We start from the raw sequence: 27,428 nt of genomic DNA, 5'->3' as shown, positions 1-27,428 counted from the left end.
CTAATATAGTTTTCATGTTCACATGACTAACAGCGCTAATTTAATATTGGTCATCCACCATTATTTAGTAGGTCATAACAAATAGGTTATTTAGCTAATGCTTATCCCGAGTCACAGTACACTTGTTAGGGGGTCATTGTGCAATTCAGTTCTGTAAAGAAATAAGGCAACTAGATTATCAGTTGTCCACAGGATGTATTTCTTCGTAGATGTAACTGCATTTATAGTCATTTTTGTAGTATGTGTGATGATGTGGTGATGTTCTTTTTAAAAATTTCATAACAGCAAAAATGTGACCGAGAGAGTCGTGTAAAGATTCGCTTGTGCTCTTGTTTTCAGGTAGCGGTGAAAATCATAGACAAGACACAGCTCAACTCTACTAGTCTTCAAAAAGTGAGTCTGCAGATCATCTTTATCTGTATATCTGTGTGGAGATATGAGTAATTACAGGAAGAGAGGCTGAAGGATTTCCTCCGACGGGAATGAATAGTTCCTCCTTTACCTCCCCCAAAACACTCATACAGACTGACACTGACCACGAAATATTGAATACATCAGTGAAACTTTTTGCTAGAACTGCTGCACCATAATAGAGGTCATTAATAAAATGTAGTTAATGCATCACTGCTGTTGCTTCTGGCATAATGTTAATGTGATGTAAGTCCAGTTATGTTAATATGTAATCACAGGTTGTTGCGGTACATAAGCATTTGTAAGCATTTGAAAGAAAAAAATAAATGTAGTCTTGGTTAGCTTGCGTTCACACTGGCATTTTAACAAGGAACCTAAAGTTACTAAACCTAACAACATATGTATAAAGTAGAAACCGTGATTGGACTGCTTTTATGATGTATATTGCGATACAGAACTTACCTTTCATCATCCATTTTCATCTTCTATTTGTCTCACGCACTCATGTGACGGGAATTTGCAGGCCAGAGTTCACCAAACTTCAACATGGCTACACAGCGAAATGCAAAATATCTTTGGATGGGCTTGCGTTTCCGGTCTGACGCATTCGCATGCAAATGCATGCAAGTTAATGGAACGAAAAGTGTGACCGCGGATTTATACTTGCTCAGTGTATGCCTGCACCAGGAATTCTTCCATCATAAACACAGACGCAGATCTAATAAACACTCTATATCACAAGTCTCCAACCTTTTTGTAAGCGAGGGCTACCTGAAGAGATAAAATCATCCAGAGGGCTACTTGTTGGAAATAAAAATAAAATACTTTAAACTGTGCGATACATAATGCAAAGCATTATTCTTTCGTTTTACTTAACTTTTATGGTTATGTTACATTTAATCCTTTTGTTTTATGTAACAGTCAATTTCCCCTTAATTATAGTCTACCACCTTAACCATTCACATATATTATTTTAATGTTATACAAAATTGTTCATACAGTAATTGAATAAAATAATCTAATGTAAAATAACACTGCATATATTCGATATTAATTTAAATGTAGATTAATCCTATCTTCACTTTAAGTGCTAATAAGCAGATTCAGCATACTGTCACACATGCGTTTTATTTTGAACTGTTTACATTTGTTAAATAGGGGCAATTTTTTTACCTTCTTTGGAATTATGTCATCTCTTTAAGACGCCATTACTTATTCTAATCAGAAATTGTTCGCCAAAACCCCACTCAAGCGCAGTGCATTCTGTGCAGAGCTCTCCTTGTGAATCTGGACCTGTCTCGCCAGAGCACCATTCACATTGTTAAACAAATATTTCATATGATAACATGTCTTTCCGATTTATGTGATATTTCTGCACACAGAACGCACATCAAATTCACAGGCATGAAATAGAGTTCTCTTTGAAATATTTTTGCACTTTGGTGAAGCTTAAAGACACACTCATGATGATGCAGCACTCGCCCAATCGGCATCGTCCCAAGCATTCATGTGCAGCTTTTATTTTTTGAGACCTGAACTTGGCGGGCACCTCACAAAGTTCCGCTGGCACCACGTTAGAGACCACTGCTCTATATATTACCAAACTGTGTGATCTTTACGCTCGCATCTTATCTCTTCTTGTTTTTCGTCCGTTTAAAGTACATGCCTTTGGTCCATGTTTGGATTTCATTCAAACCTTGCACCAGGGATCGGAAGGCAGCGTTTACATTTACCCAAATAAACAGGACCAAACAATCATACCAGAGTTCATTTTAGTCAAACCAAACATTCCAGGTGTGAAAACACCCTAAAATGCGCTAGAAATACAGACTTGGAAACGCAAATCTGCAAGAATTCAAAGACTGTTTGCGAAGTTGGTGATATTTCTACATATAAAGAAGTCCTTCCTATTGATTTCATCATTTGCAGAATGTAAATGAATGTTGTATGATGCCGTCATGTTTGGGTTAAATGTAATGGAACATTTCACATGAGTGTCTGTTTACGGAGTCTGCCCTGGACTTTTGTATGTGAAAAAAACACTGATGCCTTGAGGCAGTTGGAACTCACTATCAGTTTCAGAAATCAGGTATCCAATGAGCTTCTCAAACTCTCTTCTCTTTGTTTTCACAGCTTTTTAGAGAAGTTAGAATCATGAAGCTTCTGAATCACCCAAACATCGGTGAGTGACCCAGAGTTTCGCCTCTATCCAAACCGGCTTTACCACTGTATGCAATAGCTTTATATAATTATGTCATTATTTTGTTCAGCGTTTAACATAAATAATTGGTATTGACCAGTCCACGTCAGTTTGCTAAAATTGCAGAGATCAGCATTCATAAAGGTTTGATGTCACTGGCCATGAAAGGTTTGCTGTGGGATGATATGCGATCACTCACGGCAGACTTGCACAAACTTACACACGAGTAAAATGATGCTGATGAACCGAACTGTGTTTGTCGCGGTTAGGGACTCGCGGTCTTGATGGAAGCGCTAGCTCATTAGCGCTCAGCGTGTGCTCATAAATATCAAAGCACAGAGCTGAAATATGAAAGGAGAGACCTGCCCCCTTTGAGGATGAAGCACAAGAAAGAGAGAGAGAAAGAGAAATCAGTCCAAATGCAGAGCTTTCGCTCTCTCTGTTCAACGGCAGAGTCTGATAACTCTGAAACACTCCTTGATCTTTCAGTGATGACAGACAAAGTGGGGATTTTGTATTTAATTCATAACATTGTCAAACAGTAGTTGCCTTTTTTGAGTGACTTTGTTGAAAAGAAAAAGAAAATCTTCTCGAGCTGCTTGCTTGTGAATCTCATACTCCATTCAGTTTGTAAATGTAATATTTAGAGCTAAACTTTGGTTTTGATCCGCTCGGCTGCTGGAGATAGATATGACGTTTCACAACATTTACAGCAAAGCCTGCAGCGCCTTGTTTGAGCAGAGATGTATTTATCACTGCTGCTTTCATTCATAAATCACACAGGGTTTCTCATGGGGTAATATTCCTGTGCCTTATGGGTGTCCATACAGCAGTAACACCCTCTATGTAGTTTTTCTCATCAGTTTTGGGGATGTTTTACCCCTACAGAATTTGATTTGTGTGAAGGCTTGCTTACACCAATGAAATGACACAAAAGTATAACAATGCAAACCTGTTGGGACAGCAATATGATTTCAAAGTGTAATTTGTTCAAATTCATTTCACTTTTTTTTAATTTACAGTCAGACTTTGATATTTTTTGCAAGCACATTAAAATATTTATTTTAGTGTTCATTTTTTGATTTGTGGTGAACTCTCTCTCTTTTCTTCTCTCCTCAGTGAAGTTATTTGAGGTGATCGAGACAGAGAAGACGTTGTACTTAGTCATGGAATACGCCAGTGGAGGTGAGCGGGTTACAAGAATGTGAACTGTCAGCTGTCAATCAAGTCAAGAATTGACAAACATTCTCTTCACATCACTTTCAGACACCGCTGTGGTCATGTTCTTATATCTTCCCTTTTCTCTTTTGTTCTTTGTCTACTAATCTTTCTGTTCCCCTTTTCTTTAATGTATCACCCTCTCTTCACCTGTAACAACTTCTTTGTCATGTTCTGCTCTGTTGTGTTCCCCTTTTCCATTTTTAAGGTGAGGTGTTCGATTACCTTGTTGCACACGGGAGGATGAAAGAAAAGGAAGCGCGTGCCAAATTCAGACAGGTGAGTGTGAGCACATGTGAGTGAGTCATGTTACAGTGTTAAAGTCAAAGTTTTTTCGTCTGTACGATAAACTTGAAAACAAATAACTTTAGTAGGAAAAATGTTTTATTCATTTCTAGTTCATCCATTTCTTGTTTGTTGAACACAAAAGAATATGTTTTGAAGAATGTAGGAGAGCAAACAGTTCTGGGGCACTTTTGACTATCATTGTCATTGACCTGTCAAAATAAAAGTCCCATTAACCTGAACAATAAGATGACAAAGAATCTGTAGTATACGCTATAGATAATTGTAGTACCCTTGTAGTGAATTGATAAACTGTTGTAAAGCTGTAGTATACTATTGTAGGATTCCAAAATACTATTGTATCTAGGACTTTTACTGCAGTTTACCATAATAAATGCTATAGTATTGAATACTACTGCATTTTTTTTGTGGACAAATATATTACTTTTGTATAGAACAGAACTTAGAAAAATGAAAACTAGTTTATGTAAACTAAAAATGATATGGCCCTTCTGGCCCTAATTTATCCATCTGAATTTAACATTAATTTCGTTTGTCAGTTACCTGCCTATTCGTGTGATAAACTGCACCTGTGTTTTTTTTTAAAGAGGACAACAGACATAAACTGTTTGGCCTGTTCACCAAAATGTTAAACTTCTCTAGCTGCACCAGGGCTATGTGCAGTTAAACAGCCCTGGTGTGTGGTATGTTCCCCTGGTACTTTAATGATGGTCATTAGGGATGTAGAAAATACATTTTGGGAAAGATGCTAAAAGTTTTTCACACCTGGATTTGGGGATCCTCTGCCATTCCTCCTAGCAGATCCTCTCCAGTTCTGTCAGGTTGGATGGTAAACGTTGGTGGACAGCCATTTTTAGGTCTCTCCAGAGATGCTCAATTGGGTTTAGGTCAGGGCTCTGGCTGGGCCATTCAAGAACAGTTACAGAGTTGTTGTGAAGCCACTCCTTCGTTATTATGGCTGTGTGCTTGGGGTCATTGTCTTGTTGTAAGGTAAACCTTCGGGCCAGGCTGAGGTCCAAAGCACTCTGGAGAAGGTTTCGTCCAGGATATGCCTGTACTTGGCCACATTCTTCTGTGCCTAGATTGCAACCAGTCGTCCTGTCCTTCCAGCTGAAAAACACCCCCACAGCATGATGCTGCCACCATCATGCTTCACTGTTGGGACTGTATTGGACAGGTGATGAGCAGTGCCTGGTTTTCCCCACACATACCGCTTAGAATTAAGGTCTCATCACACCAGAGAATCTTATTTGTCACCATCTTGGAGTCCTTCAGGTGTTTTTTAGCAAACTCCATGCAGGATTTCATGTGTCTTGCACTGAGGAGAGGCTTCCGTCAGGCCACTCTGCCATAAAGCCCCGACTGCTGGAGGGCTGCAGTGATGGTTGACTTTCTCCTATCTCCCGAATGCATCTCTGGAGCTCAGCCACAGTGATCTTTGGGTTCTTCTTTACCTCTATCACTAAGACTCTTCACCCCCGATAGCTCAGTTTGGCCAGACGGCCAGCTCTAGGAAGGGTTCTGGTCGTCCCAAACGTCTTCCATTTAAGGATTATGGAGGCCACTGTGCTCTTAGTAACCTTAAGTGCAGCAGAATTTTTTTGTAACCTTGGCCAGACCTGTGTCTTGCCACAATTCTGTCTCTGAGCTCTTCAGGAAGTTCCTTTGACCTTATGATTCTCATTTGCTCTGACATGCACTGTGAGCTGTAAGGTCTTATATAGACAGGTGTGTGGCTTTCCTAATCAAGTCCAATCAGTATAATCAAACACAGCTGGACTCAAATGAAGGTGTAGAACCATCTCAAGGATGATCAGAAGAAATGGACAGCACCTGAGTTAAATATATAAATATAGTGTCACAGCAAAGGGTCTGAATACTTAGGAGCATGTGATACTTCAGTTTTTCTTTTTTAATAAATCTACAAAAATGTCAACAATTCTGTTTTTCTGTCAATATGGGGTGCTGTGTGTATATTGAGGAAAAAATGAACTTGAATGATTTTAGCAAATGACTGTAATATAACAAAGAGTGAAAAATTGAAGGGCGTCTGAATACTTTCCGCACCCACTGTATGTGACAAGCTATGGTTCAGACATCTACTGTGGTATTAATGTGTGTGTGCTTGTGCATTTGTGTGTGCGCTCATTAATTCTGCAGCTTAATCACTGATAGAGCAACTGAATTAAAGTGCCGACTTCACTTACTGTCCTGAATACTCACCTCACCTTCTGTTTCTATCTCTCCAGATTGCGTCTGCTGTGCAGTATTGCCATCAGAAGTGCATTGTACACAGAGATCTCAAGGTGAGGCTCTTATGTTCCTGTCATTAAAGTTCTTTACAGAAGTTCAGGGGAAGAAATCACGTTAATTTATCCAAATCACAGTTACAGTGACATGTTACTTTAAAACATGTTAAATCACAACCATCTTATTTTATCTTTAAAACATGGTTCCAGATAGGTTTAGAATAAAGTGATCTGTCTGACACAGACACAGATGTCCAAGTAATGGCACCGCAGTACTTGAGTTGTATTGATTACAATACAACAAGGTTAGACATATTGACTTGATAGTAGAACCACAAATAATAAAGCACTTACTTTTTCAGATGTGTGATGAATCTGTGTATATGTGTGTGTAAACCGCTAGACCACACCTTTATGGCTACAGAGGTTTCTGGCTGTTAAGGGTTGGCTTTCAGGCTCTAGATCGTATTTCTCATGCGGCAGTTTCAGCCGTGTTGATTGTTGCACCGGCACCACAGGCAAAAGATATTTTGTAGCTGAAGAGCAAGTTGATCCTGATGAGACTTCATGTGAGAGAAACACCCAGCAATGCCAGAAAAGACAAGGCATCTTTGTGTTGTCCTTGCTGTTTGTCAGCAACAGCAGCATGAGAATAAAAGTTTCATTGCAAACTGTTAACCTTCAAAAGCTTGATGCTTTAAATAAATCAGCCAACAAGACATGAAAGAATCTGAAAGTGTTACTTTGTGTCTGATTCACATGACATCATGTTGTCAAAATAGATATTCATAAAAGGTGGGATGTAATGGTTTTAATTATATAACAAAAATTAAATAATATTTAAATGATTATGCTGTATTCTATAACATGTTTATTAGTTGAACTAAAAATGAAAATGCATCATTACCCGTGACTTACTTTCTTCTTTTTTTTGAAGAATGGTATTAAAGGCCGATGTTTTTTGAAGCTTTGATTTTTGGGGTGTTTAACAATGAATGTTCATGTTTCTAGTTTCAAAAAACCCTTTTAATTTCACATATTTCAAGTCTATCGTCCACTGCTGTCTCTCTTCTCACTAAACGACTGTATTTCTTCCGGTTTCTTTAAAGTCCCGCCTTACGAAACGCTCTGACTAGTAAAGCTGACCAGGCCTATCGTGATTGGTTCCCCAATTAGAGTGTGTGTGTGAAGATGTCCCACCCATACCATATCAGCGATTTGTGCTACTCAAGCTGTTGTGATTGGTCGGTCCCCCTCTCAATGCACGTGAATTCATAAGCTTCTGCTTTCAGCAATAAACCGTAACAATGGCGTCAACTTCACACCATCAGTTAAAAACACGCGGATCGGTCAAAGTGTAACGGAGGTCTGCTAGTGCATACGCACACGTCAATCTTTGTCAGAGATCACCTATTTTTCTACTATGGCGAGGGAAATGACACCGGACCGAATGGCATCAGTCCGGTTATATTATCACTAATAACAGAAGCGTTAGTTTTGCCTTTTTATATTGGACCCGGTTTGGATAATAAAGCAAGCAGATTGACTAGGAGACTGTAAGCAGGACTTCAGAGGACGTTTCATAGACGTGTGTAAGACAGAGGTATGAGCACACACACAATATCAGTGTATTACAGAGAAGAGCTTTCCCAGCCAATGTTAAAATCATGAAAGCTGTTATTTGACCGTTGGTTATTTTAGAATGTGTGTAGCTGAATTCTTACCTGCTGTAGGACTGTGATGAAAGTGAAAGTAGTTTAGCCCGTAGCTCAGTTTAATGTTTACAATCTCTGATAACCGAACACTAATCCAGCGGCTCTTTCTCTTCTCTGAGCAAGGCCTCGGCCCTTTTTTGGTGTTTTCCTTATGGCGGAGGTTATTAAAAGCACATGGAATAGTGACATCATGTACCCGCGAAGTAGAGGGCTGTAGTCACTTCCAGCCATTCTTTGTAGTCCTTGAAAGTGAATTGTCTTAAAGACCATAACTCGATTGTCACTGAACTTTGAGCTTTTTCCTTTAGCAGGTATTGTTAATGCTATTAGAGCAATATTACTCGCTTACAAAAGTTAGAAAAATGCGATTGTGGGGAATGTCCGCCTTAACCAAACAACATTGGCCTCATTGACTTCTATTTTATGGACACAAAACCACTGAGACATTTCTCAAACTAGCTTCTTTTAGGTTTCAATGAAGAAAGTGTCATATACAGATTTTGAATAGCGTGAATAAATTATGACAGTCTTTTAATTCTTGGCTGAACTATCCCTTTAAACTTTATTACTCTGCAAAAACAAAATGTAGTCTTTCAAGATGTCTGTGAAATGTGATTGTTTAAAGCCTCTGACATGAAGCTTCAAGAAAGCAGCGAACACCCAGATAAGATTTATCAAAGGGCAACACGGCTAAATTCTATCTGCTGAGGGATGGTATAATAGCACAATTGTCAGATGTACACTCTGTTCATGCCTCATCCGTCCATTTCTTTGTTGCCGTGTGTGTGTGTGTGTCGTTGTTAAAGTTTGGCTCTGTTGGCTGAGTAATATTTAACTCTGCAAACTGAGCCCAGTTGGCACCACACATCTGTTGCTAGGCAACACAGCCTCCCTGTTTATCTGAAGTTGGTGTGTAGAGATCTTGAGTGGCAGTTCAGAGGGCGAGTCTCAACACAAACACACACATGCCTTACAGATTCACACGCACCTTACAGATCCACACATAAGGGAACTCATTAGGAAAGTTGGATAGACACACTGGAGGAAGAGAAAGAGGCAGTTCTGTTCTGAAATTCAGTGTGTTTAAATTCAAAACGAGATGTGGGTCATGTGTGTATTTCTTATTGTGTGAGACTGTGACTGCTGAATCTTATTCTTTATTTAAAGCGTCGTCCCTCTTTTTCAAAGCTGTGTGACATCTAAAAGCATACATCCTTATCACTCCATTCTTTCTCTCTCCTTAGGCTGAGAATCTTTTGCTGGATGCTGACATGAACATCAAGATTGCTGACTTTGGCTTCAGTAATGAGTTTACAGTAGGCAATAAGCTAGACACGTTCTGCGGGAGCCCACCGTATGCCGCCCCTGAACTGTTCCAAGGAAAAAAGTATGACGGGCCGGAGGTGGATGTGTGGAGTCTCGGGGTCATACTCTACACACTAGTGAGCGGCTCGCTACCTTTTGATGGACAGAACTTAAAGGTATGGCAGAGACGAGAGTAAGTGCCTGTTTTTATGGTGTTTCATACAGTCATTTCTCTTTCAGTTGTTTGATATTTTTTTAATAAGTGTGCTTTTTAGTTTTTGCTTTGTCTCATTTATACGTGTGCTTGTATTTAATGTTATTCAATATTTAATATTAATATAGTCATTCAAATATTGTGATTCTGATTAAATATATTGTTACCATGCTCAATACAGTGAATTATCCTAAATAATATATTTGTTTATTTCTTAAAAAATTACTGTAGCTTTGCATCAAAAAGTCGAGATTCAGAATGCATCCCCTGCGTTAACAAAGAATTTATTGATCTTTTTAATAATGCAAATATTATTGTATTACGCTAATAGCAAAAAGATTATTATTATACAAGTATTATTATTTTTATTAGATTTAATTATATATTCTGCATATACATTTTCATAAGGCGTGTAATTTAATATGGTAGATATCTTTTTTGAATACAATTGCATTTTAATACAAAAATACTACATGGAGATGGAAAGTGTTGATCTTGATGACAGTTATCTGACTATTAAATGCAACAAAATTCCACCATTACACTGTATGTCAACTAGTCTTGTTTGTAAAATTGGTCACATGCCTATTCTTATTGTTTTCTTTCTCTGACACAGGAGTTGCGAGAGCGTGTGTTAAGGGGAAAGTACAGGATTCCTTTCTACATGTCCACAGATTGTGAGAACCTCCTGAAGAAATTCCTCATCCTCAACCCCACCAAGAGAGGAAGTTTGGAGGTGAGCTTGATTTAACCGTATGGACTAATTTGATATCTGAATGTAAACTGAAGCACTAGACACAGACATTATCTTTAATTTTATGCTTATTGCAGGATTTAAACCGTCAGTCTTTCAGCTAGCAGCCCAACCTGTCGTTCTAATAGTTCAGATGTAGTCATGTTATCTTTAACAATCGTTGTGGTTCTCTTTCTGCGTGTCTGTTTTTGTCTCAGCAGCAGATCATGAAGGATCGCTGGATGAATGTAGGTTTTGACGAAGAAGAGTTAAAGCCCTATATTGAACCCCAACCCGACTACAAAGACCCCAGGAGGACAGGTGTGTATGACACATTGGTCTAAATTAAATGTTTTCCGACATTGTCATGATGATATCTCAGAATGAGTCTTATTTACATGATGTATGTATGTGTGTTGCCCATGCAGATATAATGCTTCAGATGGGTTTCTTTCAAGAGGAAATACAGGAGTCCCTCGTCACCCAAAAATACAATGAAGTCATGGCAACCTACCTGCTTCTTGACTTTAGGAATTCTGAGGTATTTGTAAACGTACACACTTACCTCACTTCAGCAAAATCTGTCTGTGATTTCTCATCAGCTGTCAACCTCTTTTTTCTCATGCGTGTTTGAACATTTTCAGCTCGATGAGGGTGTCATCTTGTCTCTAAATCCACGCCCAGGAAGTGACCTCACAAACAGTAACGCCCAGTCTTCCCCCCATAAGGTACAGCGCAGCGTGTCATCCACTCAGAAGCCGATCAGAAGATCGACGGATCAGGGTGCGTTGATTTGCAGGTTTTGTGAATTAAAATCTCTCACAAAGCACTTTATCTAAATCCTTACATACGTTGTCGTTCTTTTTCTTCTGTCATTCTGCTCATCAGGCTCATACTCGAAAAGGTCTCAGGGAGAAAACAAGGCTGGAGGTGAGGATTCTGTGAGGAAAGGTTCAAGTAGCTCCACCAAAGTTCCGCCCAGTCCCGTCGTGCCCAGCGAACGCAAAAAGAGCTCCACACCCTCTACTGTAAGTTCAGTGATGCATAGGTTTGCTTAAGAGTATGTTTGATCTTATATGTGCAAGTAATGTTCATTTCAATAAAGCTGGCCATGTTCAACTTTTTCAGGTCATGTTCTGCAGGATATCCTTGTGCTTGAAGAACATATTATTAAAACTGTTGCTTCTGTTCCTGGATAGACGTTTGTGTTTCACAATGATTTTTCTTAAGTAGCAGATGGCTGAGAGGTCTTGCCCAGTGTTGAAGTGTTCTCCCTCTGACTGGGAGAAGTTTTGCATGTCCATTGTTCTTGGCTTGTCTTGGGTTATTTCTGTGAAACGCTTCAGAGATTTCCGTTTACACATTGCGAAAGCAAACTTAGAGTTTTGAGTTTCTGGGTTTGCCAAAAAGGCAAATATTTGTAGATGTGTAGGTCTCCACTTTCTTTTTTTTGTACTTCATACAAAGTGCAAAACTGGGATTTTTAATAGTGCCCAATGAGTTGGATGGCCGTACATCCGTTTAGTAAAAAAGAGGAAACATGTATTTGTTTCTAATTTCCCATTAAACATTCATACAGGGTTTACAGTCTGTTTACAGTCAGTCTGGTGAACATGAATTAAATCTTGTTCTCTAGATATGCTTATATAATATAAATTAATTATTAACTAAAAAATGTGTCGAAACCTTTATAAATAAAAACTAACAAATATACAACATACAAAAAATTACAGAGGTTAACAGAAAATTTAATTATCTTTTTCTTACCCCACTGTCCAGTACTTCAGTTTTAACCATAAATTAAGGAAACTTTTTTAAGATTTACACTACAGGTCAAAAGTTTGGGATCACTCACTCATTCTTTATTTATATTTCTTCCACATTTTAGAATAATAGTAAACTCATCAAATCCATGGAATAATACATTTGTAACTGTTGGAATTATGTTGTGACTAAAAGCATTCAAAATAAATGAACTATATTTTTTCAAAGCACCTTCAAAGTAGTCACCATTGGAATACAATTTGCTAAATCATTTTCTTTGCATTTTTTAAGCCAGCTTCTTGATGTCTCAACGTGGAACGCTTTTTAAACTGTATTGAAGGATTTCCATCTATGCTCGACTCTTATTGGCTGCTTTTTATTCATTATTTTATCCAAGTTATCCATTTTTTGTTTTAGTTTTCTACATTTTTGTCAAGTAATCCCAAACTTTTGATCGGTAGTGTTTGTTCAATAGAATAAAACAACTTTAATGGCTCTCTGTAAGATTATTAAGATAAAGATATTATCTTGCACATTTTTTGCATCTCAAGTAAACTGAGCTTGTATAAGGATATTTCGATATATATATATTCTGAAAGGCAAAACAAAACGACTCCTAAAGTAGTCTCCTTACATCTTATAATTTTCTGTTGATTTTAATGTTTTTATGTGTGTCTGTATTTGTGATTTCAGAATAGTATCTTGTCCACGGGCACAAGCCGGAGCAGAAACTCACCCATTTCTGAGAGAGCTACTCTAGGAGTGCAGAATGGAAAAGACAGGTACATCCAGATATACATCCAAGATAATACATCTAAAAATGGCAAAGAACAAAAAACTTTCGTTTGAGAAAAAGGGTTTTTCTGTACCTTTCAAAGTACTTTACCGCAAGCACATATCCAAATAAGATCACCGACAAAATCAGTCACAAAATGTACACCGTTATGCATCCCCATACAGACATGGTCAGTCTGCCGCTGTCTCTGTGCTGTTAGCCATTACCTTCATGACCAGGCTGGCATGCTTTTGATCCACAGAAAGACACAATCCTGCCTGAATAACGTGTCACCCTGGATTGCGAAAGGAATAATGAGACTTTTTGATTTGAATTATCGAGAACTGTTTCATTCAAATTCACACACAACTACACACAATCAAATCTCTTGCCTTTAAACCCCTTTGGTAGCCACAGACACATACCCTAACCCTTTTCGCCGGCATAACATTATAATATCAACCAGCATCATCCCAACCTCATATAACCCCCATCAGTCCGCATCTTCTCACCAAACCCACCCCTTAATCACCACAAACTCTCTGGCTTCCTCCACTGCACCTCCACACTAACCATATAACCCCTCTCTGACTAACATAACCTGCTGAGGATACATGCATATGCTTCATGCCACACATTGCACTGGATTGTGTAATGACTGTATTCATAATGCTTATGCATGACATGCTTTTATTAAGAGCTTTCTGCCTACTGGAGTCATGTTGAACAAAGATGGTTTCCTCTGAATTCACAGATTCTAGTGTAGAAGCCCCTGTGCCATTAGACATACGGAAGGCTTGTTCACACTAGGTCCTAGTATTTGGGTTGGAAAAGATTGAGACATTTTAAAGTAAAATTTAAGTGTCCAGTCTTTCACATTAATGCGCCACAATGACTCAACTATTGTTTTTGTTGATGCTGAACAATAGGCTGTAAAGAATCAACCCATCAGTGTAGAAATTGACTTGGGTTACAGCAGTTACACAAAGAATAACAAACATGTGCAGTTGAAATAGTAGATATGTCCTTTTAAATGCCATTCTGCGTTACTATTCGTCATAATATAACATCTTAAAATGCATGTCTAAATAGGAAGTTGAAGAACATTAAAGCACGATTGGAGATTTGTGATTTGTTTTGCAAAAAGTGTTATACTTTTATGCAGACGTGGACAGTAGTATTTTTAATGGCTGAAGAACTTTTTTCAAGTATTTGTAAGTTATTAGTGTTTTTACTTTCAAAAAGCTTTACTTCACTACATTATAAACCATTTTTCGTACTTTTTACCTCACTACACTCTTAACATGGATGTGTTAATTTTAAAACATTGTATTTGTAATCTTATTTAACACATTATGTCAAGATGTGTAAAAGTAACACAAAACGTGTTAACACAGAGAATGTGTTCAGTTAAGAACAAAACATTATTGTGTTGTCCTGAACTAAACACAAAATGGGTTGTTTTTGACACAACTGTTTTAAGAGTGTACATTACAAAAAGACATTTTAAATGTTTTTTTTACCTTTTAACAATCAAGTAACACTGTGCAAAAATACTTATGTGAAAGTATTACAGGTTTAAAAGCATGCATTTATTAAATGCAGTGGTGTAAAAAAGGTATGATATATGCTTCTTAATGTAGTTAAGTAACATTTTAACAAAGTAAAAACATTTTAATCAAGTACAGATACTGCAGAATGTACTTGGGTTTGAAGGAGTTGTTCACTCGAAAATAAAAAATATGAATCGTCTGAGGAACACAAAAGATATTTTCAAAAATTTGGTACACAAGCAACATTGCCCCCATTGACTTGAACACAAAACCAATGACACATTTAAAAAAAAAAATCTTCTTAAGTGTTCCCCAGACAAATTGCATTTTTGGGTGAATTACCCCTTAAGTACTGTCCACTTCTGCTTTCATTTCATTTTGTAGAACCAGACTCAAGCCAATCGCACATTGAGTCCGAAATTTCCGCACGTTAAAAAATAAATACGACCTCACTTTGTGTCAATCACATTTTCAGCGTTTTTCGCATCCGGGTAAGCATTTTGAGTGGTCTTTTATAACAATTCAGAGACACCGTACAAACAAGAGCCAAATAGGGAAAAACGCATAAGAAAATTTCGGACTGAATGTGCAAAGACCTTAAGTGTGAAAAAGTATTAACTGTTTTAATAAGCCAGCACTGTGCAGTGCATTTGTTGTTATCTATGGGTTTGTGTAAATGACTTTGTTAAAGACCCCATGAAATAAAAAAAAGCTGGTTTGAATTTTAAATAAGTTAGTGTACTTTTGACACAAATCTTAAGCAGATGAATGCATTTGAAATGTACGCAGTTTCTTTATTTTTCGATTACTCAGAAATATAACAAATCCTTACAAGTACTCTCTTAAGTACTCTCTTAATTTTTTTTTAAAGACCTTTAATAGGTACTGCCTTAACATCCTTGTTAATAGGAAGTTAATCCAGGCAAGAAGGCAGTGATTTCATGGGGTCTTAAAGAGTTATAACCTTTTGTTTACTTAATGATTTAACTCTGTGTTTTCTCATGAGCTTATCTGAAGACATTCAATATTCATTGTGTCGGGTTAAATATTCCCAACACATCCCGCTTCCTTTTTCCATTTCTCACTCTGTCTGTTTTTATTCTGTCTGTGTCGTATGTGAGTGTGCTTCTTTATGTCTTTGTGAGTGTATGTATATCTTAAAGTGGATTAGGGTGGCTTGTGATGGAAAAGCACCATTAACTCTGTTGTAAGATTCCTGTAGTCGTCTGTAATAGGCTTAGCTTCTCTCTGCCACATAGCAAGTTGGTAGCATGTTATTTCTCCACCAGAAGCTCAACTAATCCCTGCATGCTGCGTGTGGGTGTGTGTGTTTCTTTTGTGCTTTTCTGTGAAATCAGAACTCTGTTTGACCTCTGTTTCGCTCTTGTACCATTCACTACTGTCTCTCTCTTTATGCCCAGACTCATGTTCTTCTTTTGTGGTCTCTCTCTCTACGTGTCTATCGGTCTGTCTCATTCTGTCTAATGTGTGCATTGAGTGGTTTTTCTAATGGAATGCTTCTCCCACCCTCCCTGCCTCCACACATACGTGCACACTCGTGTGTCGGTTTATGCGTGTGTGCGCTCGGGGGGACGCTGTCCTCTCTTTCTCCCCTCAGCCTGAGCACTCCCGGGTCCCGTGCCTCCACGGCCTCGGCCGGCGCCGTGCTCTCATCCTCCTCACGCCCCCGCCATCACAAGTCCCTCTCCACCTCTGCCCATCCCTGCCCCGCAGACCTGCACACACACCGGCCCAGGCAAGTCCACACGCCGCCGCAGAGAGAGCCAGACTGGAAATAGTTGACTAGTCATGTCAACTACAGTACGATGTCACGTTAAGTGATGAACTGTGCTATGATGAATAGGGAGGGGTCTCTTCAGGGGTGAATATAGAGATTGTGGGAAATGTAGCACCGGTGTTATTTAGCAGCTTTTCGAGGACAAAGTTAAGAAATAATCATTTTAATCAAGTTATGTTTTTTTTTTGCTTGTTAAGAAGACTAATGACGATACCTGTCCCCGGAAGGGACAGTTTTTTTAATTTTAACTTTATTATCACGTGAATGTGCTCCGTGGAGCAATTGTGCCTCATTCCTGTATCCCCCCAGTCAAAGATAACATCCCTCTGCTGACAATAAACAGACCCCACTTCACTCTTTGGCCAAATGACATTTCCATGTGCCGTATCTTAGCAAAACACATGCATCGGCGCAGTGGCCTACTGTTGAGCATTACTGTTAATGTGGGCGGTGCGCGGACGAGTCCGACTTGCGACGTCATGTATCATCTGCATCATATTCATCTTTCTGTCCCTATCATCAATACTATGGAATGCATTTTTACACACATCAGAAACTGCATGATGTGTAAATGGTTGGTGTCAGTACTGTTGCTGTAAGTGAATGGCTGGTCTGTTGCATGCAGTGAGCTGAGGCTCTTCCGAGCGTGGTTGGGGACCATTGAGGAAAGGTACTACTGATTTGATACATTGCTTCCCTCACTCCTTTGTGTTTTGTTATCCTTCTGTGTGTTGTTTCAACTCTACCTCAGTGGTAGGGACATATATACAGATCTCTGCATTGTATATATGAGTGAGTGACGGGCCATGTATAGCACATAGTGTGACTCCCCCTTGTCTCTCAAGGCCTTTCACATGATTTGCATCAGGGCTTCAAGGCGCAGTGTGAAGCGCCCCTTTGACCGCCATGTGGAAAACTTTGCATATGGTGTCATATAGAGGCATCGCTAGGTAGCAGGAAAGGAGTGTGTGTGAAGAAACTAGTGAAAACAAGTGAAGGTAGCATGAAATTATATTACATAGTCAAGTCACGTAATTGATATATTGGTGAAAAATAATTGGTTTACTAAACTTTGTTTTTACTAAAGTCAGTTTAGATGGCTAGCACTTGAGGTTATAGTTTTGACACCGTCTACTTAAAGCTGCAATCCATAACTTTTGCCTCTATATCGCCATCTCTGTTTGAAACAGGAGATGGCAGTTAACTTTACTGTAATACAGTTCAAAGTAGGGGAGGAAGGAGGCGGGAACCGGCAAACATTTAACAAACTTTAATCAAAATAATCAAACAATAACACGGAAGTAAAAGGCCACCTCACGGTCGACTGCCGGCCACAAGAACATAAATACAAACTAAACACATGTCCGGGTCAGGTCTTCTCTCGTCAGCAGTCCTCTCGCTCCTCCTCTTATCCTCCAGATCTCCTCTGTGAGATACCCCACCCTCGTTGCCTCACAGATCTCATCCCGCCTTCCTCGCTACATAAAAAGATAGACCATTTCAAAGACCTATTTCTAGGTACGTGTTTAGGTTAACTACTCACAATATTCCTCCCAAATAGTTTTTTTTTTTTTGCAGCTATTTGCAGAAAATAAAAATTGGAGAAACAGGTACACACTGCAGCTTTAAGTATCGTCCACTGATGGTTAGGTGTGTTTTGCGGACCTCTGTCGTGTTTAATGCATTGGAGAAGAATGATGCAAGTCATGTGATGGGCCTTGACTTTAACAACTTTGAAATGTGTGGTTTGCCACTGTGAAAATCTCAGCAGCAAGAGTCCGTAGAAACGTGGCTCAAGTAAGTGCAGATGTGTTTTCACAGGGCTTTTGCTCCTGCTTATATTTTCTAAACAACATTGCCGAGTTCTTTTCAACTCATGGTTGGGTGAAATAGTTATGTTAAAGTCCTAGTGAAATAAAAAATTACAATGCCTATTTTTTCATGAAATATTGAAGTGTTTATTTTAAATTGTTTATCAATGTGGGCCATTCTCTTTTTAAACACCGTCTGCCCTCATAATCTTTAGTTAAAATCTGAAAATGCACTTCCTTCCTGTAATGACTATCCATCTTAGACATTAGATGGTTTGGTCGGGGCCATCTGTTAACTCCTCCCTTCAACTGTCAGTTCCATCTCAAAATGCAATGGCAGTTTTTATACATCCAATCAAATAGGAGATAAAGACGAAAGCCACACCCACTATTTTTCCTCATTCAAGGAATTCCATTTCACTTGGAAATGCGTCAAAATACGGAAGTAAAAACTATCGCAACTTCCGGTTCACGGGACTTTAACTGAACCCAGTGCTTGGGTATGTTTCATTGGTTGACCCAAGCATGAGTTGAAAATAACCAGCGAGTTATCTTAGTGTAGTGTGTGTGTGAGTTGTGATTGTAACTTTAAACTCATACAGTTTGCTCCGTGTGTTCAGATGTGTGTTGCTTTCAGAGGTGGGTGTGTCCTATCTAGCATACTATAGTGTTACCATGGGAACCTCTGTGTCCTTTTAGTTAGGTGCTGTGTTTGCGCTGGTTTGAGCCTGTATATCAGATTGTCCCCAAATTGACCCCTGAATATTCCTCCTCCATTGTACAGTGTTAAAACTAGATACTCCACCCGTGATGATGTGTGCAGTGATTCTGTTCCTCTCTGATGTGTTATGAAATGATGTGAATTCCCCTGTTGAACTTCAAAATACACAATTGTTTATGTATTGAAGTCATGTTGGATGGCCGGAAGTTTCCAAGCAGGGTAACAAAAAGTGAACAACATAGAAAGAGATGTTTGAGATATAACAGAAATGAGTTTGTCATATGGTAATCAACTATTATGCTTTGCTGTAAAGTCTTGAAGTCCACATGAAACTGCATTTACAAACCACTTTTGTATTGTGACAGATATTTAAGATTTTTTTTAGAATGGATTGCAGGACTGCATTTATTTATCTTCAATAACTGGATGGATCACAAACTTAGCCCATTTTACACCAGAATGGGTCAGAAATACAAAAAAACTGGCTAAATGCAGACCATTGTAGACAAGATTACAATTTTGCGTGAAGAATCAAGATTTTTATTATCTTTATTAAAGTCATGTTAACACACATGACAATTTTTGTTAATATTTTGATTTCATGCAAACCAGTGTGTAGCTTTGTGAAAGCATGAATGAAATAAGGTCATTAGTGGCACACAGCCATGTTTCTGACACCATCACCTCCTCGCTGAAGTGTTCAGATAGTGTTTTGTAATCTAGCTTTTCAGCAGATTGTTTTCCCAAAGTCATGTGACTTCCCTGGCTTGTACCAATTGGCGCCTGGTTTTGGCAAGGTTCAGATACACTGGTTGGCACTTAAAACTGATGTTGGCATGGACATGACATGGTTGAGTGAGATTTTTTTCACAGACAGCGTGCAGAAAGGCTAGCTACGGGGGAGCTGGGATGATTCACTGCACACGCTTCTACACACACACACACACACACGTGAACATTTTACAATATAATATGTTTGTGAGACAGAGAGCGAGATTAAGCCGATTACAGGGTGAAAGATTGATTCCGATATGTGATGTCAGATATTTTTTTTAAGCAGCTGACTTTTTCTCCATTGTGAGATTACATAATGTATTCAAGAGATGTATGTCTGAGCTCCTGAGGACATGATTCAAACACATATTTGTTTTTCCTATGTTAATTAGGGATGGACCGATACCATTTTTCTGGTATTCACAGATACCCATAACCGATGCCTGTATAATGTAAAATTATGTTAATAAACCAGTATCTTACTGGTTAAAAAAAATTCTCATGTTTTTAGGTCTACTTATATTAAGTTAAAAAATTGTATGATAAGTTGCACAATTTTACTAGCACATTTACTTCAGTTTGCTAAAGTAAACAATATACTCTGTGGTCGAATTATAAAGAAATCAAGGGGGGTGGTGTGGTAAAATGTGAGAGTATTATAATCTGTTCAAGTCAACCGGACTTTAATTTTGAGGGGATGCCGCAAAGAGCGTTTGTTTGAGTTAAGCAGACTTTTATTTTGACGAATTGCCACAAATGGTGTTTGTCTATGTGTTCGTGTCATTGTGCAGTTAAACGCTGGCTCTGAAAGCTTCACAAGCACAATGCATTCATGTTCAGTATAGCAACCTATGTCACGTGAGTATCGGTCATTGGTATCGGTGTGTCAGTACGAGTACGAGTACCAGTAATAGTACATGAGCTTGGTATCGGGCCGCTACCCGATACTGGTATAGGTGCATCCCTAATGTTAATGGTATGTTCTTAAAATAATAATAAAAATGTTTTCACATTTATTTGATGATGCAGCTTTGATGAACGTATTAAGGTTGAACCCACCCTTCATTTGTGGAACAGCAATTCTTTTTAAATGGGGGAAATCAACCTTGCATGTTCTTCCTTCATTTGTTATTCATTAATTGAGGTTTTTAACATTTTTAAAAGCTTTTAACAAATTAACTAGTTAAAAATTCAGAACAAAAAATAAATGCATAGTTATGTATTATTAAGTTTTATATATTAGATATATTGCTTATATTTTAATAATGATCTTGCTATTTCCTAATTTTTGTTTCCTTTTGTTCGGTTAAAATTGCTTTGTCACAGTGATCCCCCACAGAGAGCACCTGGTGCCTCCCCCTCAGCCCACAATATCAGCAGCGCAGCTGGGACGGACCGTACCAACTTCCCAAGAGGGGTGCCCACCCGCAACACCTTCCACCTCGGGCAACAGAGGGGTGCACGAGACCAACAGGGTTCTCCGTACCACGGAGCCCCTGCCTCCCCTTCGCTCTCCCACGGCAACAGCCAACAAAGACGACCAGCGGCTTCCGGCATTTTCAGCAAGTTCACCTCTAAGTTTGTGCGCAGGTGAGAGAGAAAGAAAGTTCAGTACATCCCTGGATTGACATGCTGTGCTGAGAGACAGGGCAGTTAACACAAGAAGCCTGAGTCTTGCTGAGAGATGTGGTGTGAGGATGAGTGTGATGAATGTTGGGTATTTTGGGCTGTAAAGGATGGAAGCATTAAGTGGTGATGAAAAACAAGAGACTTGTTAAATGGAGGAAAAAACAGATGGCGGCATCAGCACATTCTCACACCTCTGCTTCCTGCTAAGAGGGGAGCTTTGTGTGTGTGTGTGTGTGTGTGTGTGTGTGTGTGTGTGTGTATTTGTGTGTAATATTTTGTCATTACAATGAATTAGAATGTGGAAACAATTCAATTTATTTCAGATCAAGTGATAGTTCACCCAAAAATGAAAAATTCTGCCATCTATTATTCACCCTGTTCTAAGCCTGTATACATTTTCTTGTTCTGCTGACCCCAAAAAGATATTTTGAAGAATGCTTGTAACTGACCAGCTCTGGGGCACTATGGACTAGTATAGTAGGACAAACATCTATGGTATTCTATATTGCCCCAGAACGGTTTAGTTTCCCACATTCTTTAAAATGTATCTTCTTGTGTTATACATAACAAATACATTTATACAGATTTGGAACAACTTAAGGGCCGGTAAATGATGACAAAATGTTCATTTTTGGGTGAACTTTCCCTTTAATGAATGTCGATTTTTGCTCATGAAGCTCACGAAGGTCAGGCCTTTATTTCTCATTCAAAGTGCTATTATTCCCTCATATCTCGAAACGAATCTCATTTCTACACATTCATATTTCTCATAAATTTCATCATCCATGTGTCTAAGTTCCAGCACACGCCTCAACACAATGCTAGTTTTCCCGCACCTCCCTGGCGACAGTATCCTTGGTAACAGCTGAGGTATTGAATTCCCCTGCTCTATAAATACTTATGGCGGGGACACCTTGGCATGCTCTCCCTAATACCACCATAGCAGTCAATGTAAAACTTACGCTGCGAAACAAGACGGTTCAACATGACCATTTTTTGTTTAAATAGTGCAATTTTAAACAGCACAACAGAAAACACGTGAGAACTAGAATCACGATCTCTCAGATTTCACTACATGTACAATAGCAGTGTTTCATCTCATGCCCAGTTTCAGATTTCAAAAGGAAAGGATGAAATCACAGTCGCCGTTCCCCAAACCTATCATTTGTGTTCCAGTTTACTTGTCTGTTTGTTTTATGTTCTTTTTGTGTGTATGTTTGAGGGAGGCAGTGTGGGAATGACTCCACATGCAGTTTAAATGATTCTAGTTCTAGTCACATGGTCGTCAACAGTTTGTAATAATGAGTTTTACTTTTATGTTCTTAAACTGCAAAGATTTGTTGCTTTAGAATAATTTGCACTGACAGAAATTTGTATTAACACTTTAAATGGGGTCAGTTGACTTTAAAGGAATAGTTCACCCAAAATTTAAAATTCACTCCATTTATTCATTCTCATGCCATCTCAGATGTATATGACTTTTATTTTCAGAACACAAACAAACATTTTTATATTAAAAGCCCCATCTTGTCATCTTTATATGGGACTAAATGATGAAGCTCCAAAAGCACATATATCCACAGTATCATTTAACTAATCCAAATGACTTGAAAAATATGGGTTGAAAATAGTTAAAAATGCTTTTTATAAAGTTAACAATGTGTTTGTGAGAGAACAGTTCATATACAGTGCATCCCTAAAGTATTCAAAGCGCTTTACTTTTTCCTCATTTTGTTATGTTATAGCATTATTCCAAAATGAATTAAATTCATTATTTTCCTCAAAATTCTACAATACAATACTCTATAATGACAACGTGAAAGAAGTTTGTTTGAAATCTTTCCAAATTTGTTAAAAAGATTAAACGAAAGAAGCAAATGTACATTAGTATTCACACCCTTTGCCATGACACTCTATATTGAGCTCAGGAGCATCCTGTTTCCACTGATCTTCCTTTAGATGTTTCTACAACTTGATTGGAGTCCAGCTGTGGTAAACTCAGTTGATTGGACATGATTTGGAAAGGCACACACCTGTCTATACAATGTCTCACAGTTAACAGTCCATGTCAAAGCACAAACAAAGCCACGAAGTCCAAGGAATTGTCTGTAGACCTCCGAGACAGGATTGTATGGAGGCACAGATCTGGGGAAGGATACAGAAACAATTCTGCAGCATTGAAGGTCCCAATGAGCACAGTGGCCTCCATGATCTGTAAATTGAAAAAGTTTGGAACCTCCAGGACTCTTCCTAGAGCTGAGCGATCGGGGAGGTGACCAAGAACCTGATGGTCACTCTGACGGAGCTCCGCATGTCTCTGTGGAGAGAGGAGAACCTTCCAAAGAACAACCATCTCTGCAGCACTCCACCAATCAGACGGAAGACGGACACCACTCCTCAGTAAAAGGCACATGACAGCCCGCCTGCAGGTTTGCCAAAAGGCACCTAAAGTTTTCTCAGACCATGAGAAACAAAATTATATGTTCTGATAAAAGAATAGCAATTGTCATGGTGGTGGCAGCATCATGCTGTTGGGATGTTTTTCAGAGGCAGGAACTGGGAGACTAGTCAGGATCGAGGGAAAGATGAATTCAGTAATGTACAGAGACATCCTCGGTTTAAACCTGCTCCAGAGCGCTCTGGACCTCAGACTGGGGCAAAGGATCATCTTCCAACAGAACAATGACCCTAAGCACACAGCCAAGATAACAAAGGAGTGGCTACAGGACAACTCTTTGAATGTCCTTCAGTGGCCCAGCCAGAGCCCAGACTTGAACCTGATTGAACATCTCTGGAGAGATCTGGAAATGGCTGTGCACAGACGCTCCCCATCCAACCTGATGGAGCTAGAGAGGTCTTGCAAAAAAGAGTGGAAGAAACTGCCCAAAAATAGGTGTGACAAGCTTTTGTAGCATCATACTCAAAAAGACTTGAGGCTGTAATTGGTGCCAAAGGTGCTTCAACAAAGTATTGAGCAAAGGCTGCGAATACTTATGCTTTTTTGTTTTTTTGATTTCAAACGGAGTACTCATTGTAGAATAATGAATTTTATCCATTTTGGAATAACGGTGTATCAACAAAGTGTGGAAAAAGTGAAGCGCTGTGAATATGTATGTACTGTATAGAGTTTTTTGGGTGAAATGAACACAAACAGATGGTGAACATGTATTGTGACTAGTTGTCGTGTGTTTTTGAGTGCTTTTTAGGGATTTTATGTTTTAAACCCTTTAAAGGAGTGTTAATAATTGACAATGATGGTTTATTTGCATGCTGTGACCCGGTTTACTAATGTTACCTGCTCACCTTGAAGAGTTGAAACAGATAACCCATCAAATAACCTTCAATTGATTGTTGCCATGCCCCAAGAAACCAAGCATTTTTTGAAAATGTCATTGTTTTTGGTCTTTAATTTACATGTATGCATCTTTCCTTTTTCTATTTTTTCTTTTACCTTGTTTTGTAGAAATCTTTCATTCAGATTCCCCAGAAGGTAGGCAACGATGACATAATCCCCCTTTGTTTAAGACCTTATATTTCTCTTTCCTCGTCCCTCAGTGGGTTTTTTCAATTTATTTTTGTATGCAGTGTCATGACCCCCACTAACCACCAACTCCAGCCCTAAAAACCTCACCCGCCTTTAACTACCAGAGTAACACCCAAAGCCTCTCCCCTACTCCATCCCTTTATTTCCCCTTCCTGTCAGTTTACCTGGTGATCTCACCTGTGTCCCAGATACTGTGTGACTAGTGCATCTGCCTGATCAAATAACACGGGGCTTTGATAACAACACCTGTTGTCACCATTAAGACAGCTAATAGGATATGATGTCATGGAAAAAAGAAATCGGCAGCCTAGGCCTACAAACTCAACTCCTTTGCATTGATTTGCATGGGTCTCTGTCAATTAAAAAAAACACTTTGTCTTTCTCAAAACTCATCTATCATCCTAATAAACCATAGCAGTATTTTACTACAATAAAGGCAATTTCTAAATGAAATAATAAATGTTAATGTCAGGTTTTGTTTGAAAAACTCTATGGGCTGGAAATGAGAGCAGGTAAATGAAGCGTGTTTTTTACATTAACAAAGACAGCAGCCACAGAAGCTGAGATCAAACATCTTCAAACTTTCCCATCACATATCTCTCTGTCTCTCTGTATATTTATATCTGAATCTGTGTTGGACTGATGACTCACACACACAGGCACCTGGTGAATGGAAGCCACCATCTGTCTGAAGTCACTAACACACTGAGTTAACCTAACAAAAAAAAGAGTTTCTTCATCTGATGTAATTATATTGTGTTCATAACCTGTTTACCTTGAAAATGATGTGAGGTGCTTGTATGGTTTTACAGACCACCCGAGAGCACAAGCGAGCAGTTTAAGACGCTGATGTGTTTGTGCCCTCTGGTGGTCAAAACTGAAATCTGTATATAGTAATTAATTCCTGTTTGTTATTTGATGAAATGTAATGCTTTGATTTGTTTTAGAGCCTTTTAACTGCAGCTTTGCATGTGTTTTAACCCCTTGCATTCTCTTTACAGATTAATGTGTGTTCTGTTTTTTCTTTACTTTCTTTCTATGTTAGTGATTTCGGTCTTCTGTGTGGTTTTATTAGTAGGGTTATGATAATAATATTGGTTGCTTAGGTGTCTGGTGTTTGGGATGCTTGTGTGTTCTGTTATGAGCCAGGTGGACTGTAGGTGCAGATGACTGTTAGATGTGTAGTTACCATGGTGATGGGGCTGTGTAGAAATCCTTTAGAGCATCTTGGGCATCATTCTCATAAAACTGAAAGATTTTGTCCGATTCATTTGTTCATTGGCCTTTTGCGCATACATGATTGTACACACACGTGTTGCGTTGTCATAAATATGAAATGAAAGCAAGTGAACAAGTGAATCAATGGACTCTGTGCCCACAGGGTGGTTCTTGAAGAGTAAATGTTTTTATAAGCTCACGTGCTGATAGACTGGCCTTCTTCTTTGCACTAACTGTACGAGTACTGAGTTGAGTAAGAACTCAGACTAAGACTAAACTTGTTACTTTTTTCGAGGAGCCCCTATGAGGGAGAGGGTCAAGAGGAGGGAAGCAGGTGAGAACAAAATGCAAGGTTTCCTATATCCAAATGAATCAGTAAAGAGGTGTAGATGGGCATCGACGTGGGTTTTTTAATGATTGTTTTGCAAATCAAATAGAAGTAGACAGGATTTAATTGGAGGAATAATTGCAGAGTGTGGATGTGTTTGCAAACGTGAGGGAATTTTCCTTCGAGTGCCTGAGATGTGTCATGATTTTGAAGAGATTAATGTGTTTGGAGCTTCAAATTACAGCCGGTCTTTCTTACATGGCAAACACATGTATAGATGAAAGTTTTTTGCTTGTGCGTTTGTTTTGTGCACTATTAATAATACTAGTTTTACTAACTATTTTTAAACCATCGATAAACATTCGCACTGCTTCAGTTTAGATCAGGGGTTCTCAATCCCCCTTGTATTCAACTATATTCAAGGCCCCCCTCCCGCTCACAACAAACCAAAATTTCTACACAACAAAATATTTCAGAGCCGATATTGACTATTAATCCTTATTTTTTATGCTCATTTTGTCTTTTTTTATTAGTCATCCTGAGGCCCTCTTGGAAGTCAGCTAGGGTCCCCATTTTACATGAATACAGTAAATAGCTAGATCACAAGTTACTGAACAAATGAGAAAAGTAATTAAAAAAATATGTAAAACTGCTAAAATATTGTTTTCAATATAAACAAACTGGACCCATTCTGAAAGAGGCTATCATAATTAATGCATGAAAGGGTAACCATATAAAATTAGCCAATTTGATAATATTCAGAGCTTCTTAAAGTCCCTGTGAAATGAAAATAAAATGCAATATAATACGGAAGTTAAAACAACATCCGGTTCAACAGGACTTTTTAGAGGCTCAGACTCTCACTGGATGAAACTCTGTTGAGCTGTCATATGTAGTCGAGAATAATATTTCTAATTTGGTTATGTGTAACTTCACATCCTGAGCTGAAGCAGACATGAGAATGTCTGTAAGTGAGAGAGTTCAATTACAGCAAAAGACTTTCCTCTGTCTCAGGTGTTTGCACTACATAAGTTACACACACACATGTGCATGCATACTCTTTTTCCTGTTGTTTAAAACCTTGTGTCTCTCTCCAACCATTACCGCTAACTCATCCTCTCTCTCTTTTTTCAACAACCTCCACTCTCAATTTTCCTTCTTG

General features: G+C 38.7%; 1 protein-coding gene across 7 annotated transcripts in view; it reads left to right on the top strand.

The window, feature by feature from the left end:
* Positions 1 to 27,428, top strand: part of mark2b (MAP/microtubule affinity-regulating kinase 2b) — a 52,069-nt gene that overhangs the window by 22,303 nt on the left and 2,338 nt on the right. The window contains exons 4-19 of one of the 7 annotated variants that reach the window (XM_056753424.1): positions 340 to 393; positions 2,545 to 2,593; positions 3,731 to 3,796; positions 4,038 to 4,108; positions 6,385 to 6,441; positions 9,344 to 9,580; positions 10,235 to 10,354; positions 10,570 to 10,672; positions 10,780 to 10,892; positions 10,996 to 11,134; positions 11,240 to 11,379; positions 12,809 to 12,897; positions 16,062 to 16,199; positions 20,874 to 21,137; positions 24,640 to 24,666; positions 26,234 to 26,272. In XM_056753424.1, coding sequence (XP_056609402.1) covers positions 340 to 393; positions 2,545 to 2,593; positions 3,731 to 3,796; positions 4,038 to 4,108; positions 6,385 to 6,441; positions 9,344 to 9,580; positions 10,235 to 10,354; positions 10,570 to 10,672; positions 10,780 to 10,892; positions 10,996 to 11,134; positions 11,240 to 11,379; positions 12,809 to 12,897; positions 16,062 to 16,199; positions 20,874 to 21,137; positions 24,640 to 24,666; positions 26,234 to 26,272 — 1,706 coding nt within the window. The remainder of the gene's footprint in view (positions 1 to 339; positions 394 to 2,544; positions 2,594 to 3,730; positions 3,797 to 4,037; positions 4,109 to 6,384; positions 6,442 to 9,343; positions 9,581 to 10,234; positions 10,355 to 10,569; positions 10,673 to 10,779; positions 10,893 to 10,995; positions 11,135 to 11,239; positions 11,380 to 12,808; positions 12,898 to 16,061; positions 16,200 to 20,873; positions 21,138 to 24,639; positions 24,667 to 26,233; positions 26,273 to 27,428) is intronic. The other 6 variants (XM_056753432.1, XM_056753439.1, XM_056753454.1 and 3 more) reach the window with 6 other exon arrangements.

The sequence above is a fragment of the Triplophysa dalaica genome, chromosome 1 (genome assembly GCF_015846415.1).
Source record: "Triplophysa dalaica isolate WHDGS20190420 chromosome 1, ASM1584641v1, whole genome shotgun sequence".
Lineage (NCBI taxonomy): Eukaryota > Metazoa > Chordata > Actinopteri > Cypriniformes > Nemacheilidae > Triplophysa > Triplophysa dalaica.
This window is presented reverse-complemented; position numbering and strand designations above follow the sequence as displayed.